A 19,637-nucleotide genomic window follows, 5' to 3' on the forward strand; every position below is an offset into this window, starting at 1 on the left:
CTCCGTCACTCGGGAACACTCCCCAGAGGCAACCCCTGTTACCACAATCTTGTGTTTCCTGGCAAAGAGTCTGTGTGCACCTGCACGGATGCTTTTCTCTGTGACACACCGGCAGCAAACTGTCCGCTTTTCCGCACCGTGAATTTTCACACCTGATGTATTTCAGAGTCTTCTCTGTTTGTTCATCTGGAGCTGTCTGACCCTTTGTAACGGCCGCGTGATATTCCATCCCGTGAATGTACCTTATTTTAGTTCACAGATTTCCTGTCGAAGAGTGTTCTGCCTTGTTCAACCATTTGCCAGTTCAAGTAATGTTGTAATGTATTTCTCTGCACACAGATGCAGAAATATCTACTGGATGAATTCCTAGAAAGGGAGCTGCTGAGTCAAAGAATATGTGTGTTTTACAGTTCAGTAGATATTGCTAGACAGCTTTTCATGGAGGGTATGCGGCTTTTCACCGCACCAGCAACATGAGGACCCCTTCCTCCACCTACACCCTTAGCGATACATCGTGTACCAAACTTTTATTCCAACAGACAGCTGTTCCAGACACCTCCCACAATGCACTTCACAGATTCCATAATACCTTCCCTTTGATTAACTCTGTACCCCCCAGGGTCTAGCATGTTGTAAGCACTCACATGTTGTGAGGTGAATGAATGACCAAGCAAAAGAGCAGGGGCTTTGGGGGCACCTGGCTGGCTCAGTCAGTTGAGCGTGCAAGGCTTCTTGATCTCAGGGTGGTGAGTTCTAGCCCCATGTTGGACATAGAGATCACTTTAAAAAAAAAAAAAAAAAGAGTAGGGGCTTTTGCACGATGAGAGGTTTACTTTTAATATAAGGAATGAGGAAGGGGTTTAACCATTAGTAATGTTTCCCCTTTGTAAGGGGAAGGGGGATAGGAACGGATGGATAGATGGATGGATTCTGATCTAAAATGGTTTCCTCCAAACCAAATGATGGTTTCTCCTAGAGGTTTTTAAAAAGCAAGAAATACTTGTCCGAAATAAAGTACTGTCCCACCTTAAAGATAGACAGCCTATCTTCAGAGTGTCAAGAAAGCAGAAGGGCCTCCAATGCAACTCCCAAACGAACAGGAAGATTCTCTCTCTGAAACTGCTATGGGACACTGAAGCATCTCGCGTTAGTATGTATATATTTTTTACACACCTTTCCAAAACCTGGACTCACATCATGTATCGTACACAGCGACACAGATGGTTAACGTTTCACTCATTTTCTTCTGTACAGTACCTGGCATAGTTAATGCTAACAATCTTTCAGGGAACACAATAAATACCGGACTCCGCACTGCCACGGGTCAGCGTATGTCTGCCATGGTCTCTGGTGCCCCTGCCTGGCGCTACGTCAACCACCGTAACAACGGGTGACACGTACAGTGGTTACCATGGACCAGGCGCCCCTCCAAACACGTTTTCCTACATTACCTTGATATTCACAACAATGTCGCCAGGTACAAACTAGTTTTCCTATTTCACAGACGAATGACTGAAGCACTGAGGAGGTACGTAACTTGCTCAAGGGACACACAGGTAAGCAGGCATAGAGACAGTCGGAACCTAAGCAGTCTGATACCAGAATGGCTCCTTTTAACCCGATATTTTAATACGGTGTGACAACTGCTCTGGAGTACCTGCCACCAAGTACTAGGCTTTGACACATACTCCGCGTATACCTCTGTCAGAGCAATGATCACGTGGTGTGAAAAGCATCTGTGCACACATCCTCTTCCCCACTGCAAAGTCACGTCTTAGCCATCACTGTGCCTGGCACCACCTCACTCAATAAAGTCTTTCGCTGGGTTTCTACTTAAGAGATCCAATAATAAAATGTGATTTCTATTCCTTGGGCTTGGATTTCATATTTTCAAGGTTGGTACCTCTCCTGCCCCTGTGTGCCACCATTCCCTAAGACCCATCTCCTCTAAGGCAAGATCTGCTTCTCCAATAGTTTGCTGCTTCCCTAGAGATGCCGGCCAGACCTCTCGAACTGCTTTGGGCACATTCACGGGAGTCCTGACACACCAGACGGAACCCACCACCGTTCCTGCTGGGCAGGTCACCGGCAGTACAGCTCCTACCCCCGCCCCCAGCAGCCACCAGCATGGATCAGTGGCTCTTATCAGGAACGTGGAGTAACTTGAGCCACCTGCCAACCCATCTCTCAACTGCTAAGACAGGCGCTTTCTGCTATCAGGTTGCACAAATGCCTGGAAACCTTATACCAGGTGTGAAGGAAGAAGCGAGAGGGGCAACAACCCAGCATCTGGTGTCCTGCCTACTTCCGTTCACTGCGTGGGGCCAGAGACCGAGTGGGCCTAACTCACTCGCTGCAAAGCCCTGGGACCATAAAGATTGTGCGGTGAGAGCAGCATCACCATGTACTGGACGTCAGCATTCACCTAGAGTGCAAGACACGTCTCCACTGGCCTCATTCGCCCAACAGCGAGAACGCTACCTCCTCTGTAATAACACCCTTGTGGAGACAAAGGTCCATCGCAGAAGCTAACTCTGAAAAAAAGCACAGTTTCCTAGCCTTAAATGCAGAAGTCTCTAAAGGTCAACTGAGCTAGAGTCAAGCCTAAGCGTGAAATCCTTGATGCTACGTCTGAATCAGAATCCACTGTCTGGTAAACAAAAGAAAAATACTCTGTTTGTTGAACCATATCTATTTACTTCCCGTCAAGTCTCAGTGGCAGAGTGGCCATCTCCTAAGGATGAAGAGCATTCACTCAATCCCAGGCTTTCCACAAACACAGGGGCTAAGTGAAACTAATGGCCATTGTGACTGCTGAGACACAAACACCTACCAGGAACCAAACCTCCCTTTCTCCCAATTCCATACCAAACTTGGCTCACTGACCAGCCTCCTGACAGCAATGACATTCAATCAGGATAAACTGGACATTTTGGATATGCCTGGTACAGAAGATGTCACACAGAATAAAATCACACTGCAGTTAGATTCTGTGTGCAATGACTCAAGGCAGATCCTGAGTATCATTACTAACTCAATGACAAATGGGGTATCTGACCCAAAAAGGGCCTCTAAGGTGTAAAAAGACGGGATCAGGAGCAGCTGACTGGAGCAGGTGGAGAGCTGAGGAGGCCTACCTTTTACTCAAACATCTTTAAAATGCTATCATCGGCCAGGGACTTGTAGGGTATTCAAGTGAAAGAACACAGATGCAGATCAGGTCTCCGAAAACAAAAACATGAAACATTTAAAAAAAAAAAAAAAAAAGAGTAGGTCTCTGACCCTGTGATTCCATGAAACAGACTCACATTTTATGAGATCCTGTACTAATCAGAGTCATCCTTACCAGAGACATTTAGGTACAGTTATCTCAGCAGCCCACAAGAGAATAATCCTAACTGCAGAAATCTGACAAAAAATATCTACACACTGCTATGATTTCCAAATAGAGAGAGGAAAAAAAGCAAAATACATGTAGTATGTACAGATAGTATGCATATTAATATCACCATCTGAGCTTTTTTTTTAGAAGGAGGTAGAGAAAATATTATGTAACTACGATCTCTGGAAGGATATCCAGACAACTAACCATCCTGGTTACCTCCAAGGAGAAAACTAGAAAGTTGGGAGAAGGCAGAGACTTTTTACTCTTTTGCATATTTTGAACCATTCACCATGTGAATATGTCACATGCTTTAAAAAATCAATGAAAAGCAGGGGGACGGGGGAACCCCATATAAGAAACTCTCAGAGAAAATACCAGAATAGTAAAAAAGACTAAGAAATGAAAGATTCTACTTAGACCTAAAGCCAAAAGTTTGAGTTTATTGCTTGTCCTCCCATCTGCTCTCGGGAGACTGAAATAACTTGTCCCTGAAAACGAGTACATCACCTCCCTTCCTTGATTTAAGCAGGGAGCTGGCCAGATAACTTCTAGATGACTTCAGCTCTCATCATTTCATACTACCCACCATTACCAATCCATTGATTTATCTACTGCTGATCTATCAGATCAATAACAAAATTAGAGATGGGAAAACTTTGAGGCAAAAAAAAATAATAATAATAACAATAACTACCATACATATGGCAACGAATAATCTCATTTAACCCCTCCAAATATGAACTACAGGAAAGTGAGATAAACACATAAAGTCTGTAATACAATGCTTGGCGTATACAGTACACACTAAATTTTAGCAAAATCCCAATTCAAAACACTGGCTAGATCCAAATTATTGCAGAAAGAAACTGGGGATCGCTGTTGACTTCTACATGAATCAACTGTTAGGTAACGGACAAAAATTTTTTTTTAATGTTTACTTTTGAGAGAGAAAGAACAAGCAAGCAAGCAAGTACATGCGAGGGGGAAGAGGCAGCGAGAGGGGGGCACTGAGGATCTGAAGCCGGCCCTGTGCGGACAGCAGAGAGCCCGTCTCCAGGTCTGAATTCACAAAGCGTGAGATCGTGACCTGAGCGTAAATGACTGCGCCAGCCAGGTGCCCTGACAAAACGTTTTCAATAGTAAATATATGTCACGTCAAGTTCACTTTCGCTATTCACTCCATTCCTTCTCAGTCATACCCTTTGGCCCGAGGGGCATGAGACCCAAAGGAAAAGGCACTGAATAAAGAGCCACAAGATCGGGTAGAAGCACCAGTTTTGTTGCTTCCTAGTCATGAGGCTTAGAGAAGTGTATTTTTACCGTCTGAAAAATAGGAAAAAGAACCACCTATCTTGTGGGGTTGTTGTGGCAGTAATTTTGTAGCAACAAAATTATTACAGAGATTTTTACAAACAAGTCACCTAACGGCTGATTTTTTCAACAAACGTTTACCACGTTCTTATTATAGTATCTCTCAGACACTTATGTAGAAGCCAAGGATACAAAGATTAAGAGACCTTTAAAGAAGTCAAAAGACAGGGGCACCGGGGTGGGTCGGTTGGTTAAGCATCCAGCTTCGGCTCCGGTCATGGTCTCACGGTCCATGAGTTCGAGCCCCGCACTGTGCTCTCTGCCATCAGCACAGAGCCCGCTTCAGATCCTCTGTCCTCCTCTCACTCTGCCCCACCCCCGCCGGTGTGCCTGGTCTCTTTCTCTCTCAAAAACAACTAAACATTTTTTTAAAGATTTTTAAGAAAGTCGAAACACAACTGGGGTACAAGAAAATAGGGCTTGGTAATTATAATAAAAATGGCTATTACATAATACCTATTATGTGTCAGGCCCTGAACTAAAAAGCATATGATGTACATCACCTCTTTCCATTCTTACACTAATCCTATAGTATATTTCACAAGGGAAGAAAAGGTTAAGTCATTTAGCCAAGATCATACAGCTGTGATATGGAAAAGCTAGGGCTCCAACCCAGCTCTGTCGGTCTGCAAGTCCACTCTACTTTTAATAATCTTGGGAGTGGGAAAAACTTTTCAAAGCATCACTCACACACACACACACACACACACACACACACACACACACACAGAACCCATTCACGAAAACATTAGTAGACCTCGTTTACATTAAACAAACTAACAAAAAATAGGGGTGCCTGGCTAGCTCAATCGGCTAAGCATCCAAATCTTGATTTCGGCTCAGGTCATGATCTTGCAGTTCACGAGATAGAGCCCAGAGCTGGGATGCTCGCTCTCCTTCCCTCTCTTCCTCTCCCCTGCTCACAACGCGTTCTCTCTTGGTCTCTCTCTCAAAATAATGAAATTTAAAAAAGAAAAAAAAAATGTAACCTTAGAGCACCTGGCTGGTAGAGCCATACTCAGTTGTTGGAGCATGCAACTCTGGCTCTCGGGGCTGGGAGTTCAAGCCACATGGGGTGTAGAGATTACTTAAAAATAAAAACATCTTTAAAAAAAATTAACTTCTGATATAGTCATTGAAAACAGTAGCATGGAAAAGCGTGTAGAGTTTGCTAACATCTGGGGGGAAAAAAGGAGAGGAATAATGCAAGTGATGAACGTCGGGGATTAGAGGTTTAGTGAAGGGGTACGGAGTACTTGGGGAACCTGGCGGAGAGACACTTCATTAAGTGCATTTTTATAAATTGAGAGTTACATCTGCTTATGAAATGTAAAATGCAATAGTTCAAATTTTGCTTAACGCTAGTCCAAAGTTATTTGATTTTTCTGTTCTCAGAAGAATGATACCTCTTACCATGTCTCAAAGAGCAATCGATGGAAAACAGCTTGGAATACTCTGAATTAGACAATTTCCTTGCCTAAACAGGATGCTGGACCAGTGAGGTATTTTTTCTTATATCAGAATTGATACTTTTTTTTTTTTAAACAAAGTATGTGTGACAAATTTTGTGGGCTTCTTCAAACTCTGGGATACTGTGAAACCAAACAAGTATTTACTATTTGCCTACAAGTAACACTGCAAAAAAGAATCCACAGTGAAGCTAAAATCCAATAGGGGTAAATGATCCCCACACAGCCCAAGAAAATCAAATGCAAAGGTTTCCTGAGACGGGCTTGCCAGGATTAAAAAGCAAAGCCTACAGGATAGCACTCAGTCCCAACCACTCCTAGAGAAACAGAAATGCAAAGTAAGCATAAAGGAAAAGCGCACAAGCACACAGATACACGTGTATCTGTTAATCACAGCATTTTTACACAGCTGACAAAAATCACTAATGGTCAGTGAAAAGCACCTTTCTAAAAGATTTCTGTTGTATGTATGCAAAATGCCAAAATTAACCAATTGATCTACAACACGGTAAAACAGCCAGATCAAAGCCACAATGTTGCAGCAAAAAGATCTATTTGGAATCACAAGAGGCGAGAGACCTATAACACCAAGCAGAGGAACAAAAAAAAAAAAAAAAAAAAAAGAGTCTATGATGCATAGCAGCAGCAGCAGCAGCTGGGGATGGGGAGGGAAGAGCCAACAGAAATATTAACTTCTAAGCCCCCACATGGAACTTTTAAATATGACCACCTTCACTTTAAAGTCCGAGATGATATCAAAATTAGCCAAATCGGGGACACCTGGGTGGCTCAGTCGGTTAAGCGTCCAACTTTGGTTCAGCTCATGATCTCACCGTTTGTGGGTTCAAGGTCCCCGTCATCGTCGTCAGGCGCTGGGCTGACAGCTCAGAGCCTGGAGCCTGCTTCAGATTCTATGTCTCCCTCTCTCTCTCTGCCCCTCCCCCTCTCTCTCTCTCAAAAATAAACATTAAAAAAATTTTTTTTAATACCAAAATTAGTCAAATCAGCTTCTTGAAAGTCACAAGTCAGACTATGGCTGCAAGTATGAATACAACATACAAAACATGCAGTAAAATTCGTGTGTCAGTGGAGCAAACACAGACATCTATAAAATGGACCACATAAGTGACAGCTACAGAGCCCCGCTCTCCCTTTTTCAAACAAATCTGCCCCTGCCCTTCTCACAGAGACATCCAGCGGGATAGGACCAGACTCCTACTTTCAAAACAAGCACTACCAACTCCCGGTAAGCCCTGCCAAAGCTCCCACTGTGAGAGGCAGCCATTGTGGAGACTTCCTGAAGTTCCAACAAAGTCCTCAAACCCATTGTGCCAGCTATTGACGGTGACGGTACTCCTGCAAGTTTGTATGAGGTGCAAACCAATGAGTTACGCTTTGTGGGCGCTGGGAGCCACCACAAAACATCTTCCAATTTTGCCAGTTTTTGCTTTGAAATCACACAATCCTACTATCCCATCCCCTGGAAACCAAGAAATAGCAGGTGAAAGCTGTCAAAGCCACAAATTCAGAGTGTTAGGGGACAAGACAGTCCGATTAAGGGATAAGCGACCTCATTTGCAGACTCTTTTGCAAAGGATGGGCGGCGGGAGGGGGGGCTAGTAAAGAAACAAAAAGAAGGGAGGAAGCTAAACAATTCTTGCTTTTTACCCAAAATTATTATCCACCCTCCTCAGAATTTCTGCAGAGCACTGAGCTGCAGAAGGGAAGAAAAGGAAAAGAAAACTTCAGGCTGTAAATGTGACCGTATAAAAATCCCCAAGAGAGAATGACCTATGAAACTAAGCTCCACACAAGGGCTAACTATGCAGCTGCTTTTCTACTCGCCTAACGGTCCAAGATAAATAGAGCAGGCTCATGGAAGCCCACCAACTTCCAGGAAAATGGAACCAAAGTCCTCCTGACTCAGGACAAACCACCTACCCCTGAAATAAATCCCTAAATGAAATCTATATAGGTCTGTTTTGGAAATCCTTCTGGCGGACAGCAATTAACGCCCCCTCCTCCAAACAGCTGCCAATGTGCAGAGGAAAAAGCTGCTCAAACTAAAGCAAATGGAAGAACTTCCCATGAGTCTCTGTTCCAAAAGTGTTCCAAAAGAAGCAGGAGCCACAGCCCATATTCCAGCCCCCACAGTGCCCCCAGACCAGGTCTGCGGTTCCTCTAATTGGACCGGTACCATGTCTGCCCTGCCCACACAAAGCCCCATCACTGAGACAGTCCCCCTGCCCATCCTTCATGGTAAATCACGCTTTGCCGTGACATTTACAATGATGATCCCACAGGGGCGCCTGGGTGGCTCGGTCACTTGAATGTCCGACTCTTGATTTCGGCTCGGGTCATGATCTCACGGCTCAGGAGCTTGAGGCCTGCAACAGGCTCCACCCTAGCAATGCAGAGCCTGCTTGGGATTCTGTCTCCTCTCTCTCTCTCTCTCTCTCTCTCTCTCTCTCTCTCTCTCTCTCTCTTTCTCTCTCTCTCTGCCCTTCCCATGCATGCATTCTCTCTCAAAAATAAACACATAAACTTATCTGGGGCGCCTGGGTGGCTCAGTTGGATAAGTGTCCAACTACAGTTCCAGTCATGATCTCACGGTTCGTGGGTTCGAGCCCCGCATCCGGCTCTGTGCTGACAGCTCAGAGCCCAGAGCCTGCTTCAGACTCTGTGTCTCCTTCTCGCTCTGCCCCTCCTCCACTCACGCTCTGTCTCTCTCTGTCTCTCAAGAATAAGTGTTAAAAAGAGTTTTTTTAAATAAAAAAAAAAATTAAGATTCAACAAAATTGATTCAGCCAAAAAAGAAAAATAAACAGTATGCCTCCTCAGAAACCACATGCCTGGAATAAAACATCCAATACTCTGTGCAAAATCTCTTTTCCTCAGCAAAGGAGAAACCAAGGAGCCAGCCTTCACATGGGAAAAATCCCACATACCAAGGTATTATCTGAGGACTCAGGTCCCAAAAAAACCCCCAAGTATTATGGTTGAACACACCCTTGTGGAAACCTAAACTTCAAAGGCCGTTTCCACCCTTGAGAAAATAGGTTTTTAAGCAGTTACTCAACCATTATCATTTGGCAACTCAAAACTGTCATCTGCTTCAGAAGTGGTATTTACCATGTGTCCTGTGCCTTGAATCCTCAGCTGAAAATTTCTAGATGCCACGTATGTACAGGGCACGTCAGAAGCAAGTGATATTACTGGCTGCTCTCTCTCTCTCATTCCCTTCTTAGAACCTGCTTTACTGAAGCAGAATCCAGAAGCCAGAGGCACTACAAAGTGTATATACCCAATCGCCTTTAAAGGGGCCCCAACGAAACTAGTAAGGGAAGTCTCGAGGCTGGAAAACAGACGAGGATTATATAGGAGCACAAATCATTAGCCGAGAGGCAAGGAGGCGGGGAGAACAAGGGCCAAGGAGAGAGGATTCCTGTAAAATACATCTATGAATCTATTTCCAAGGCTGCGGTTGAAAAGAACTGTATCAAGCTTCCTCATTTGCAAGCATATCCAGTGCGTGATCTGAAAAAACAGCATGTATTCTGTGAGGTGTCTCAGCTTGGTATTTTTCCCGTACCCACAAAAGAAGCTGTAACAGCTCATGAAATTCATTGGTTGAGAAGGGAAAGTTGATCAAATGGGCTTAGTCCCAAATGGTGGTAATATCCGCGAACTGCAACACTCCAGAATCTCTCGGCAGCACTGTAAAAGGCAGATCAACAGACTGCTCCAGTGAACTGGAACACGTTAGCTCTAATTGCCCTTTGCTTGTGCGATTCCCCTCTTTTCGTTCACCACACCATCACAAAGGCGCTTTTTACACATACACACGTGCACTCAATTAATATCTGAGCACAGGAAACTAAACATTTGGTTGCCATGCCCACCCAACACATTCAACGGTTAAATTCCACCCCAGCTTCTGTTTTCAAAGACCCCTTTCTCACCTTTAACCCCGATATCAATGGAAAGATCAGGTACCATTCACAAATCCCACAACACCCAGTCTTCACAGGATCAGGAAAGCAGACCGAGGGCCAGGCCCCCCAGGAAAAATCTGGAGAAACAATTAAAGCCATCTGCAGGCCCCACTGAGGAGCAGAGAGACAAGGTTCAATTCACCAAGAACCACAGTTTCTTGACTACTGGGGCCCAGGCCCAGTGCTAAATCCTAGGGAACCCAAAGGATCCCCTGGTCTCACAGTCTGGGAAGGGGTGCAGGAGCAGACATTTAAACAAATGGTAAAGCAAAAAAACCCTAACACACAGCTATGGACACAGTGTTTTAGAAACCAGCAGGAATGTGGTAGGGATGGGAGCAGACACAAAAAGCATCCAGGGGGAGTCCACAGCCCCGCTGATTCTTGAAGACTGAGCCTTACAGATGAGAGAGAGATGTCGAGGCAGGAATTTCAGCCGGGAAAACCGGAAACAAAAGCACAGAAGAACGAATGAGCCCACATGGCGCTCAGGAAACTATAAGCCCCCTAACAGGACTCAAGAGGTAGACTGTAAAAATGAAATGAGTTTACAAAGACCAGCACAAGTCAGGCCAGGAGGAGGCCAAATGAGAGACCGGACTCTATCCGGAAGACAAAGACAAACCATCAAGTGTTGTTAAGCTCTTTTAGGTGGATGACTCTTCATAGTCTGCAGGGCAGGCTTGAAGAGACCAGAGAGAGACCACAAGAGACAAAGGCTTTCCATCTCAATTTCCACAAACCAGAATAAGAACAAAAAGCACCATCCATTTGAGGTCATATATCTGACCAGCAAACCTTACAACACTGGAAACACAAACGATATTTTCACCACCCAAACGGCCAGCATATCTGTCACGCACATTCCCAGTCGGGACCTCACAGGTTCCATGAAACGTCCACTGCTCAATGCAGGCAGTGTGATACCTCAGTAGCCCTGTTAGTGCTTAGCAAAGAAGCAAATGTCTCCTTCTCCTTTTAGCAGAGAGCCCGTGATAACCAACCAGGCCCATTCACGTCCTCCACCCACATGACAAGCAATTCAGTTTAACACACTGCTCATCTCTAGCAGTCCCCAACTCTGACACTTAATCAATCGGAAACGCATTAACCACTCCATGCTGATCAAGCACTAAGCAGGAACTCAAGGAGTGTCGTGCAGCAGGCTATGAGGGAGGCAGGGAATAAACGGTTACTGCTGGGCTCCATGATAGACACTCTAAATCATCTCAGTTACTCATTACTGCCGCTCATTAGAGTATGTATTAATTTTCCCAGGTCACAGATATGTAATCAGGAGCTCAGACACTAAACATCTTGCCAAAGGTCATTCATCTGCTAAGTGGAAAAGCCAGGAGTCAAACCCAAAATGAGAAATTCTAAATCGTTTCTTTCACTACCCCATACTTGAAGTATACGTGGATAACAAACGTAATTATAGACGTTAAGGTTGGTCATCACAATAGTGATAGCCACGGTATCTCCCCTTTTAAACTGAGAGAGGACCCATATCGTACAGTCTCGGGTTAAGGGTTCACTCAGAGTAGTCATAATTAAGTGATCGCAACTGGAATCTCCAAATGCTGCTACAAAAGATTACTACTGAGCATTAGTGACCCAAAAATGTTCAGACTCAAAAAATCAAAGCAACCTGCCTACACTCCAGAGAAATAGATCATATCGTCCGTACACTTGCCCCTCAGAGTCCCTACAATATCTGAAAAAAACTCATGGCTGATTGCTCACTCGTGCGCGCGTGCTCGCTCTCTCTCTCCCTCGCTCTCTCAAGTATTTCCCAAACTACTTTACCCACCCAAATTAAAGAAATATGTCCAAGATTCACATGGCTGTTCTGATCCGATTTGCCCCAATCCTGGCTCAAGCAGCTTTGCACTGCCCTCCTAACTAGATCAGCACCAGCCAATGGGTTTATTCAAGCTGATCTGTGATGGATTAGATAATGAAACCCTAGCCATGTAAGCTGCCTGCTTGTATTGGGGCTGTAGGGGAGAAGAATAAGAAATTCAATACTCCTCAGGGCCACCTAAAACACCAAATGCACTCGCCGTCCCTCCTCCATCTGTTTGTTCATCCAGTTACTGCCATTTCCTTCCCATCATCCCCGATGCTCTTCCCTCCGGTCTTTGAGGGAAGTGCACATAGGCACCAGAATAAAGGCGTTTACTATGCTCTACAAATGCATATATCAACAAAAATTCAAGCAAAGCCATTCACTAAAATGACTGCCTTTACTGTTTCTACAAATTATGAAAGCCTGGCATCAAACTGACGGCCTGAGAGGTGTCAAATTGGAGCCGCGCTGGCAACATTCTTGTTTACACGAAGGAGTGTAGTGTCTTTCTCCCCAATCCTGTTATCTTGAGGCCTGTCTGCACCAGTCTGTTTTATACTAAAATGAAAGTTAAATCTCTAGTTAGCTTCTGTTGTGTTCACATGTCAGTGTGCGAGAGAAAAAAATGACAAGGTGGCTAGAAGATGGGAAGGAGGTGGGACACAAATTCATCTCAGGCTAATCCCGTGAGTCACCCTAAAGAACAGTCCTACTTTGAATTCAGATCTTTCTCCTTCTCAAAGACCTTTCGAGTTTTACATTCACAGGCTTCCTTGTGAGGCTTGAAAAAAATTACTAACTTTTATTTTTTTCTAATTTTTTTTATTAATGTTTATTTATTTTTGAGAGACAGAGTGTGAGCGGGGGAGGGGCACAGAGAGAGAGAAAGACAGAATCTGAAGAGGCTCCAGGCTCCGAGCTGTCGGCACAGAGCCTGACGCGGGGCTTGAACTCACAAACCGCAAGATCATGACCTGAGCCGAAGTGGGATGCTCAACCGACTGAGCCACCCAGGCGCCCCAAAAATCACTAATTTTTAAAGTGACTGTGCCTCAGTTTCTCCATCAATAGTTGCACCTCTGGTAGTATTATGGGCTGATTGTCTGTGTTCCCCACCCCCAAAATTAGTATGTTAAAGCCCTAGCCCGCACAGTTGTGGTGGTATTTGGAGGTGGGGCCTTTGGGAAGTGATTAGGTTTAGTTTAGGTCATAAGGGCAGGACTCCGATAATGGGATTAGTACCCTGGTAAGAAGACAGAGATATGTCTCTCTCTCTCCAGGAGCATACACCCAGAAAAGGCCATGTGAGCACAGCAAGAAGCCAGGAAGAGAGCCCCTCAGCAGACACCAAAAATGTGCCAGCACCTTGATCTTGGACTTCTAGCCTCCAGAACTGTGACAAATAAACTTCTGTTCAAGCCACCCAGCCTCTGGTATTTTGTTACAGTGCTCGAGGAGACTAAGACAAATTAGATACGAAAAATTCGGTAATTTTTGTGAGACATCATTCGTGAAATTACTTGGAAAGAAAGCACATTATTTTTATAGCTCTACTCCGATGGTAGCACCGTGGTCAGCATCAGCACCAAATAGCCAAACAAGAGTCCAAAGAGACACCCACCTAGGAGGAAAGAAACCCAGGAACAAGAAAACGGGAAGATCAACTCTTACAAGAAATACAGCATACACGTAGCGATCACAGGCTGGCTGGAACCCTGGCCCTAAGTCCAGGAAAAAAGTTTTCCTACTTCCAGAATCAACCACTAACGTGAACAACTGCTGAACCCACTTAACTAACCCGGATTTATGACTTGATGGTCAGAAGCAGTTAGCTGGCCGTATAATAATCACATACCAACATTTCACTGCTATAAAGAATTTTGCTAAAAGTTGTAAGTAATAATCAGGGTGCACCTTGCCTTTTTTATACAGCAGCTAAGTTCCTATAAAGTTGCACAAAAACTGAATCTTTGTTCATCAAATCATTTATATTCACCACAAGAGCTGACGGAAAGAATTCTTTCCCTAGTATGTTTCATAAAGCCCAAGTTTCACACATAGCAGACTTGGCTTACAGTGAAATGAACCTCCCATACCTATATATGTAATGCATTTTAACTTTCCACCAGGCGAGGGTACGGTATTTCCATCACCCTCTATAACAACCGACTACATTTCTCAAACCATATTTCAATTTTCAGGTTGAAATTTTCTCTTCCCTCCTCGCCCGCCCAAGCTTCTCTACTTCTGTACTGTTTCCAGAGCTGTGCTCACTCCTCTTCGGTCCACGTTAAGCTTCTGGAAACCGACCTTGAAAAGGACCATCCTTCCTCTCCCCGCCATGGTTCCTTCTTAGCCTAAGGTTTATAACATAAGCACCACAGACTCTCTCATGTCCTCTATGCTCCACTTTGGGAAGGAAATGATTTACTCCAAAAGCTTACTGGCAGTAACTCAACAGGGTTCAGCTTCGGAACCTACAGCTCTGAGTTGTAGTTCCTCTCAGTAAAGCAGTCTTGGGACATTAACCCCAGTAAACAATTTCTTTCTGTAAAAAAAAAAAGGTTAATTCTTGGACACTCAGAAGATTGAGGAATTTCATAAAAGAACTCTCAATTTCATGATCTTTTCCATCCCGTAATCATCTGTAAAAAGTAAACTTCAACTTCACAGGCATTAAGCACTTACGATGTACCCAAAACTGTTACATATTATAAAGGTAGAACAAAAAAATATAGTTCCTGTCTTCTGGAAGCTCACAGTCTCACTAGGAGAACAAGAATAAGACAAGGAACAACATAAGGTGATGCAAAATTAAGCACCAAAATAACAAAAGGCAAGACGAGAGTCTGGTGTGACCTCGGTTGTCAGGGAAGGCTTCCTAGAAGGACCTATGACCTCAAGAAAACTCCACTTGTTAAGATTTAAGAAAAAAGGGGCGCCTGGGTGGCTCAGTGGGTTAAGCGGCCGACTTCAGCTCAGGTCATGATCTCGCAGTTCGTGATTTCAAGCCCCGCGTCAGGCTCTGTGCTGACAGCTCAGAGCCTGGAGCCTGCTTGGGATTCTGTGTCTCCCTCTCTCTCTGCTCCTCCCCTGCTCACACTGCCTCTCTCTCAAAAATAAGTAAAGATTAAAAAAAAAAAAAATGTGGGGCACCTGGATGGCTCAGTCGGTTGAGCATCTGACTTCAGCTCAGGTCATGACTGCACGGTTTGCGAGTTCAAGCCCTACGTGGGGGCTCTCTGCTGTCAGTGTGGAGCCTGCTCTGGATCCTGTCCCCACCTCTCTCTCTCTCTGCCCTTGCCTCTCTCTCTCCCTCTCTCTCAAAAATAAATAAACACTAAAAGTAAATAAATTTCAAAAAAAAATGTGCTTTAACCCATATACTAGTATACTAAAAAGACTGGCAACTCTAGATTTTTTTAAGTGCGTATTACATACGGCCTACAAGGCATTTCTACACAGCCGCGATCATCTCCTAAGGCTGTCTCCCCCTGCTCCTTTTGCTCCAGCTACACTGGCCTCCTGTTCTCACACACATCAAGTGCACTTCTTCCTCAATGCCTCTGCACCCCCGGTTCCTCTACCTGAACCCCTTTCCCTCAAATACCTGAAGGGTCCATTCCTCTCACTTCACTTCACCCTAGGATCGCCTATCAGACGCCTTCCCTGACCATCTTCCTCATCTCTAGCCCTCTCCTTGCTTTAAGTTTCTTCCTGGCACTTACCACCCCCTAATAACAGTTGCTGACTTCTTTACTGTCTCTTTCCATCAGATTATTAGTTTCATGAGAGCGGAGTCTGTTCTTTTTATTGCCATGTCTCCTAGGCTCTAAAACAGAGGCTGGCACATAGCAGCTGTTCAATAAACATTAGTTAAATGAATATTAAATACCCCACCATTATTATCAGAATGATATAGGAAAGTATTAGAGCTGTAGGTTACCGAGGGTTAGATTTTATCTTTTCATGAACATTTTTTTCTCCTTTACTCAGATTATGCCTCAAATTTCAACCTTCCCATAAAGCCCTCCTTGACCATTTCAGCAGGAATGACCATCTCCTTCTTCTGGACCCAGTGGCACAAATCCTCTGCGTATTGTGGCTCTAAATTATGCAATGACTTGTGACATCATGCATCCACCCTGTGGTATCTCTGCTCCTGTTCCTCTGGGACTTACACACACACAAAACCACACACACACATATTTTTTCTCTCTCTCTCTGTCTTAATTTTTCACCTATTTTGTCTCTCCACCCAGATGGAAGCACCAAGTACCTTAAGGTCAGGGAACCTGATGTGTTTCTTAGAAGATAATTTAGAAATCATCCTGTACAGACCCTAAATTTTACAACTAAGGAAACAGGTCCCCAAAGAAGGGCTTTTCCCAGAAGCATACAGCTCGTTGAAGGCAGGGGGCTAAATCAATGAAGATGTGACTACCTGCGTGACCCGGTGTGTCAGAACTACAGCAATGAGAATGCATGATGTGAAAAATAAATAAAGATCCACAAACACGCAGAGTGAAAAAAAGATTCTCTGTGGGATGGTTCTAAGTTGCCCATTTTGCACCCAAAGGGCCTAATCCCCTCCTTCCTCTGCACACTCCAAAGTCCCTGCACACCGCTCCATTTCCCAATACTACTATCCTTAGCCAATTTGAAGGCAACCAGCAAATAATTAGCCCCAGGAGGAGAGGAGAGGAAAGGGAGGGGAGGGAGTCTCACTGCTGACGGCGACTGACAGAAGCAATGAATGAACACAGACACACACAGATACATGCACCCACCAAGCCGACCCTGCTCACCAGCACCCACATCCAGTCATCTCTCTCGGGTCAGCCAACGTCAACCCACCTCAGCTGAAGTCTCTTCCTACTCCTCGCTACTTCTTCCAAGGCCCTGAGCTTTTACTTCTCCCAATTCCTCTGCCTGACAAGAGTTCTGATGGAGCACAAAAGCAGGCAAACAAAAGAATTCACAAATAAACATCAAGAGGGTGCCTTGAGCCAAATCAACACAAGTTAACAGAGTGGCTTCTGCAAAGGAGACCAAGAAGCACACAGCAGCCACGCCAGGCTTAAATACAGCTCGGTCTCTAACACAGGAAGTCAGGCAGAGCCTTGAAAAGCGGGGAGCAGAGCACAGGAAGTCTTTTAGCACTGCAGGGATTTCCAAGAGTGGTGTAATGGAGAGAGCACAGGAATAGGAATTAGAAGACTGGGCTTCGAGCTGTAGGTTTGCTACCCAGCTAACTGGGTGGCCTTAGCCAAGTCACTTCTCTGGACTTTTGACTCCTCATCTACAAAATGAGGTGGTCAAAGCATTTTGAGACTTGAATCCCCTGGAAGGGCGGGGGGGGCCGGGAGGGGGGGGACAGAAAAAAACAAAGACGAAAAGTAGTGGCCTCCCCTCCTACCAAAAAAGTGCAAGTAAACTGTTGTGCGTAAGAATCTTCCAAGTCTACCCAGACCAAGAACCCCTGGGGAAAAAAATGATGTCTCTGGTCCCGTCTATCTGTAACATTCTATGATTCTAAGAGAATTAGGCAGATCTCTAAACAACTGCTGGTAGGTGAGCTCCACCATTTCACGGCAAGTATTTTCGGAACAGAGACCAAATCCTGAAAGGTACGAAGGTTTCAGCTCTTCTTCAAACTATAAAGTCAACTGACTATTATCACTGCCTTTCCGTTCTCTACCCAAATCAACCGGCTTATCTTTGAGTCCACAACACCGAATCCAGTCTTCCAAAAGCCCTATACCCCAGGACACTTATACCCCAGGACCATTAAGAGCTGGTCGGTACCCTTGCCACGTAAAGAGGGGTACGTGCTGTGTCTCTCTCCAGACTCCTCAGCGTGCTCCACAAAGTTAATGAGACCGAGCGCCACGGGGTCCCCACACCATCACCAAACTCCTCGTACTTCTCACACTCCTTGTGTAACTAACTGATTGAACCCACAAGCTAAGCCACATCCCCTTTGGGCTCTCGAGGACTTTTCTCCCTTTTCACTCTTCTTTATATGCCGCTCCCCGTCCCCATCCCCGTGTGGGTCGAGGGAGGCCAAAAAGGTACTCCTTCTTGGGAGGTTTCCCACCGTCGCCCCCCACCCCCGCTCAGTGCCGCGGCTCTCTGGGCAACAGACCCAGGATCTCCCGGCTTCCACTCCACCCCCGGGAACTAAGGAAGGGTCTGAAGAAATGGAATCCGTCTCAACCATGTTCGATTTCCCCCCAAAACCTATTCACGCGTCGCCCCCCCCCCGCCACCCCTCTAAGAATCAAGACCCTCTGGAACACACCAGGCTCCTCCTGCACCCTTCGCCTCCCAGCCCGAGGAGCCCGCCCCGCCTCCCAAACAGGCCCCGACCGGCCCCCTCCCACCTCCAAGCCAAGACCCCCGGAGGCCCACCCCCTGCCCACCCCGGCGCCCCCGCCGCCCTCGCGGCCCCCGCGCCGCACCCCCGCCGTAACGGGGCGCCGTCCCGCGCAGTCACCTGCATCCCGCCGCCGCCGTCGGCCGCCGCCTCCTCGGTGCGCGGCCGCTTGCTCAGGCCGGGCTCGGCTCCGTCTCCTCCCCCTCCGGGCACCGGCAGCTCCAGCTCCGACTCCCGCTTCATCCCCCGGGCAGCGGCGCCGGGCCCGAGCTGAGGCGGCTGCTGCGGCTGGGCGCCTTCCGCCATCCGCCCGCGCCCCCCTCGCCTCCGGGAGCCGGGCGACCCGCGACAGGCCACCTCCCCCTGGGCCTCGGCCCCGACTGTCGCGACAGGCGGGCGCGCGCCTGCCCCCGCCCCCGCGTGCGTGCGTGCGTGCGCGCGCGCGGGCCCGGCGCCCCTCGGCGGCTGGCGGTGGCCGCTCGTCGCTCGCCGGCGGCTCGCTCACTCGCTCGCTCGCGGCGGCCGGCGGGTCGCGACGGGCACTCGCTCGCGCCCCCACGCGCACACGCGACCCCGGCCCGGCCCGCCGCGCGCCCCGCCTCTCGCACTCACGGAGCTCGCCCGCCGGCCCGCGCTCGCTCCTTCACACTGCCCCTCGCCACACGCCGGGCCGAGGGAGGAAGGGGGCGGTCCGGGCTCCCGAGGCGTGGGGAGGGCTGTTTGTTTGGGGGAGAGGAGGGGCTCGGGACCGGAACGAGCTGACTGGCCGGGAGCCTCCGACCCGCCACTGTGGCAGCCCCGGGAAGGCGGGCGGAGAGAAAGGAGGAGGGAGGGACCGGGATCTGGGACTCCAGCCCGCGCGGGAGGCTGTGGCGGGACGGGGGCGGTGGCGGCGGCGGGGGCGGGGCCAGCGCCCCTCGGCAATCTCCGCCGCCTCCGCTGCGGGCGTCCGAGGGAGGCCGGGAAGCGATCGGAGGAGTTCGGGAATCTCCGGCCGGGGCGAGGGGTTGTCCTGGAGGCGCCGCGCCGCTGGAGCGCCAGCCCGCGCGGAGGGGGCGGGGTCTGAGCTTTAGGGGCGGGGCCGCGATCCAGGGCGGGCGGAGCTTGAGAGGCCCTGGGGCCGGGGAGGGCTTGTCTCGCGGAGCTGTGACCCGAGTTCGCCCAGGTGGCCGCCTTGGCTCCGGGC

General features: G+C 47.2%; 1 protein-coding gene across 18 annotated transcripts in view; it reads right to left on the reverse strand.

The window, feature by feature from the left end:
• The window catches only part of RBFOX2 (RNA binding fox-1 homolog 2), a 285,934-nt gene extending 266,880 nt beyond the window's left edge, over positions 1 to 19,054 (reverse strand). For 6 of the 18 annotated variants that reach the window (XR_008300487.1, XM_027070863.2, XM_027070859.2 and 3 more), the window contains exon 1: positions 18,572 to 19,047. Coding sequence is in view for 17 of the 18 variants with exons in the window: in XM_027070863.2 (XP_026926664.1) it covers positions 18,572 to 18,757 (186 nt within the window). In the remaining variant the exon portion in view is untranslated. Of the gene's footprint in view, positions 1 to 18,571 lie in introns of all 18 variants that reach the window. The other 12 variants (XM_053226724.1, XM_027070860.2, XM_053226721.1 and 9 more) reach the window with 7 other exon arrangements.
• Between the last annotated feature and the right edge of the window lie 583 nt (positions 19,055 to 19,637).

The sequence above is a fragment of the Acinonyx jubatus genome, chromosome B4, assembly GCF_027475565.1.
Source record: "Acinonyx jubatus isolate Ajub_Pintada_27869175 chromosome B4, VMU_Ajub_asm_v1.0, whole genome shotgun sequence".
Classification (NCBI taxonomy): domain Eukaryota; kingdom Metazoa; phylum Chordata; class Mammalia; order Carnivora; family Felidae; genus Acinonyx; species Acinonyx jubatus.